Genomic DNA, 2482 nt, shown 5'->3' on the forward strand with positions numbered 1-2482 from the left:
AACGCAGTATGGAAGAATCAAAGAGACGGAGGAGCAACGAGCGCCCTGGCGTGAGCCGAAGACACTCCCAACTGCGCTCCGTCACCGGTGTCGCGGTCTCCCCCACTGAGGACGATCTGCGGGGGGGAGTCGCGCCGCCGGCATGTATCTGTGCAACTGTGTTTTTGCCTTGTCCCGTTTGATGGAGCAAAGTCACGGGCCGCCCGCGCTTGAAGGCGGTCGCGCCAGGCGCGGGCGGCACTAGTTGCCGGCGATCCGCTTGGGCAGCGCCCACGCTTGCCTCTGGCTAGGTCTCCATAGGTCGCGCGGCCCGAATGCTCGAATTGAACGTCTCGCAAGCTGGCGTCGCTCGCGTAGCTGTGGCAGGGCGATCCTCCCTCCGGATGAGGGAGATCTCTAGCCTCCTAACGAGGTTGCCCTCCGGCTGGCTGTTGCCGACAGCAGTTAACACCTCCGCAAAAAGTTGCGTCGGTCGCGCCACAGGTAGAGACGTTGAGCTCGACAAAGTTTTGGTAGTTGTTTCGGGCCATCAGTCCGACAGGAGAGGGCCAGCGGTCGCCTCCTCGAGCTGCCCATGCCTTCGCCGGTTTGGAGTATCGTCGCCGCCACCACCATGTGCGCCCAGGAAAAGGAGGGCTCCCCACTGAGGACGGTCTGCGGGGGGAGCCGAGTCGCACGGAACGACCTCCTGATGGGATCGCCCCTCCTCGCTGAGGACAATCTGCGGGAGGAAGGGCCCCGCGCGCCACGGTGGTCCCGCCCACATACTCGGCGCGAGTCTCAACCTCCGCAGAGTAGTTCTGAAAAGAGTTGGTCCTCAGGCAGGCCGGGAAACTCGAGCGGGTAGTCTTCAGCATGCTGAGCACATGCCGAGCGAGCAGGGCGGGATGCCCATCGCTCGCTCGCGGAGTGATGTGACCAGCGGCGGCGGCGAGCGATGCAGCCCCCACGACGGCGCTCCCCATGGGATCGACGCGCGCTGCCGCCGTGAAGACGGGCCCCAAGCAGCGGGTCATGTCAGACAGGGCTGCGAACGGGACGTCGGCCGTAGGGTCGCAAAGAGCCCCGACTGTCGCGTACTGCAAGAAGTCGACGGCCTTTGCTTCTGCAGATGGCGCTGGTCCCAAGGGTAGGATCGCCTCAGAGTACCCCAAATCGCCCCACTGCAGATAGAGCTCGGGCACCGGGATTTGGCGGGAGTGCAGAGCCTGGATGCACACACCGTACGGAACGCATCCTCATCCACGTGCACCGTGCTGAAAACGCCGAGGTCGGACAAGGCACCGAGGATGCGGCGCCAAGCCGCGGCCAATACGGCCAGCCGCAAGACGCTGAGCCTGTCAAAGTGGGTGGCCACAGCGGGCTCGGGCTCACTGAAGGGGAGCAGCGCACTGATGGCGACCCACTGCGGAATCTGGACCCACGACGGTTGCATCCCCGGAGGAGGAGGGGGCAGCTGGAGGAAGGCTGGATTGCCCACCACAGACCACGGAATGAAGCGCAGGGTAGAGCCTACCACTGTTGAGTCGACGGGTATCACCAGTGGCTTTGCGGGATCGGGGTGCTGCTCGGCCGGAATGCTGAGCTCGGCGGCAGTGAGGTCCGGCATCGCAGCGCCAGTCGTCTCGTCGAGGGCTACCTCTCGACTCTACTCCCGTGTCACAACAACGAGGCACGAGAGCGTGCACGACAGAGCGACGGCGCAGCGTACCGCCGTCCAGCTAAAAAGCGGCGGCCGACGGTTGCTGCGCAAAGTGATCAGTTCTAAAATAGGTGCCGGGGCCCAACGGATAGATGAATCCGGGGCACCCTCCGCTCGAATCCCTGGCCGGGGGTTCGAGGTGGCCCCCACCCTGGGGCCTCCCATCAAAGGGACTGCGGCAGAAGACGCCCAATCTTGCACAAGTGCAAGAACCATACAGGCAGAAGAGAGCGACGCGACAGAGGAAGAAGTAACAAGGGACAGAACAACGAGAGTGGGACGACCGCGAGGTGGCATGAAGGTTGCAGCGAGAATCGGCGAGAGACTGCGAAGAGAGATAGGAAGAGGCAGACTCCCTAGGGTGGGCGACGGCTACAGTGGGTTGCGGGCATTAAGAAAACGTACCATTAAGAAACCCTACCAAGCGATTTCCGCAAAAATCTAAGAAACCACGGCGCGCCGCAGGCGCGGCCCCGAGAAAAGGCCAGACACGAGTGTGAACGGGAGGCCCAGCTCAAAATTTCTCTTCGCCTGCGGCGCGCGCACTTGTCACTTTCCAAGTCTGCGGTGTTCTGAGTGGATGGAGTGAATGGAGGCAGTGTGTGCGTCTTCCCGTCATCCAGTATCCAGACAGAGAGCCGACTCGGCGGCAGACTCTGGCATCGCCCTCGCGGACCGCAGCTTACCTCTTACCTAAAAAATCCTTCGGGCCGGCGCTCTGGCTTGAGTGCCCCGGCCGGAGCTAAGAAACCACGGCGTGGGGTGGATGAGGGCTGTGGA

At 63.1% G+C, this 2482-nt stretch overlaps 1 protein-coding gene across 1 annotated transcript; it reads right to left on the reverse strand.

Annotated features, from left to right (window-relative positions):
- Positions 1–529: 529 nt before the first annotated feature.
- EMIHUDRAFT_214502 (hypothetical protein) lies at positions 530–1609 on the reverse strand (the record flags this gene model as incomplete). The annotated part of the gene is made up of 3 exons (XM_005764007.1): positions 530–688; positions 765–1163; positions 1223–1609. 3 exons carry the CDS (start codon positions 1607–1609, stop codon positions 530–532), a joined length of 945 nt encoding a protein of 314 aa, XP_005764064.1.
- Positions 1610–2482: the final 873 nt, after the last annotated feature.

Source organism: Emiliania huxleyi, assembly GCF_000372725.1.
Source record: "Emiliania huxleyi CCMP1516 unplaced genomic scaffold EMIHUscaffold_61, whole genome shotgun sequence".
Lineage (NCBI taxonomy): Eukaryota > Haptophyta > Isochrysidales > Noelaerhabdaceae > Emiliania > Emiliania huxleyi.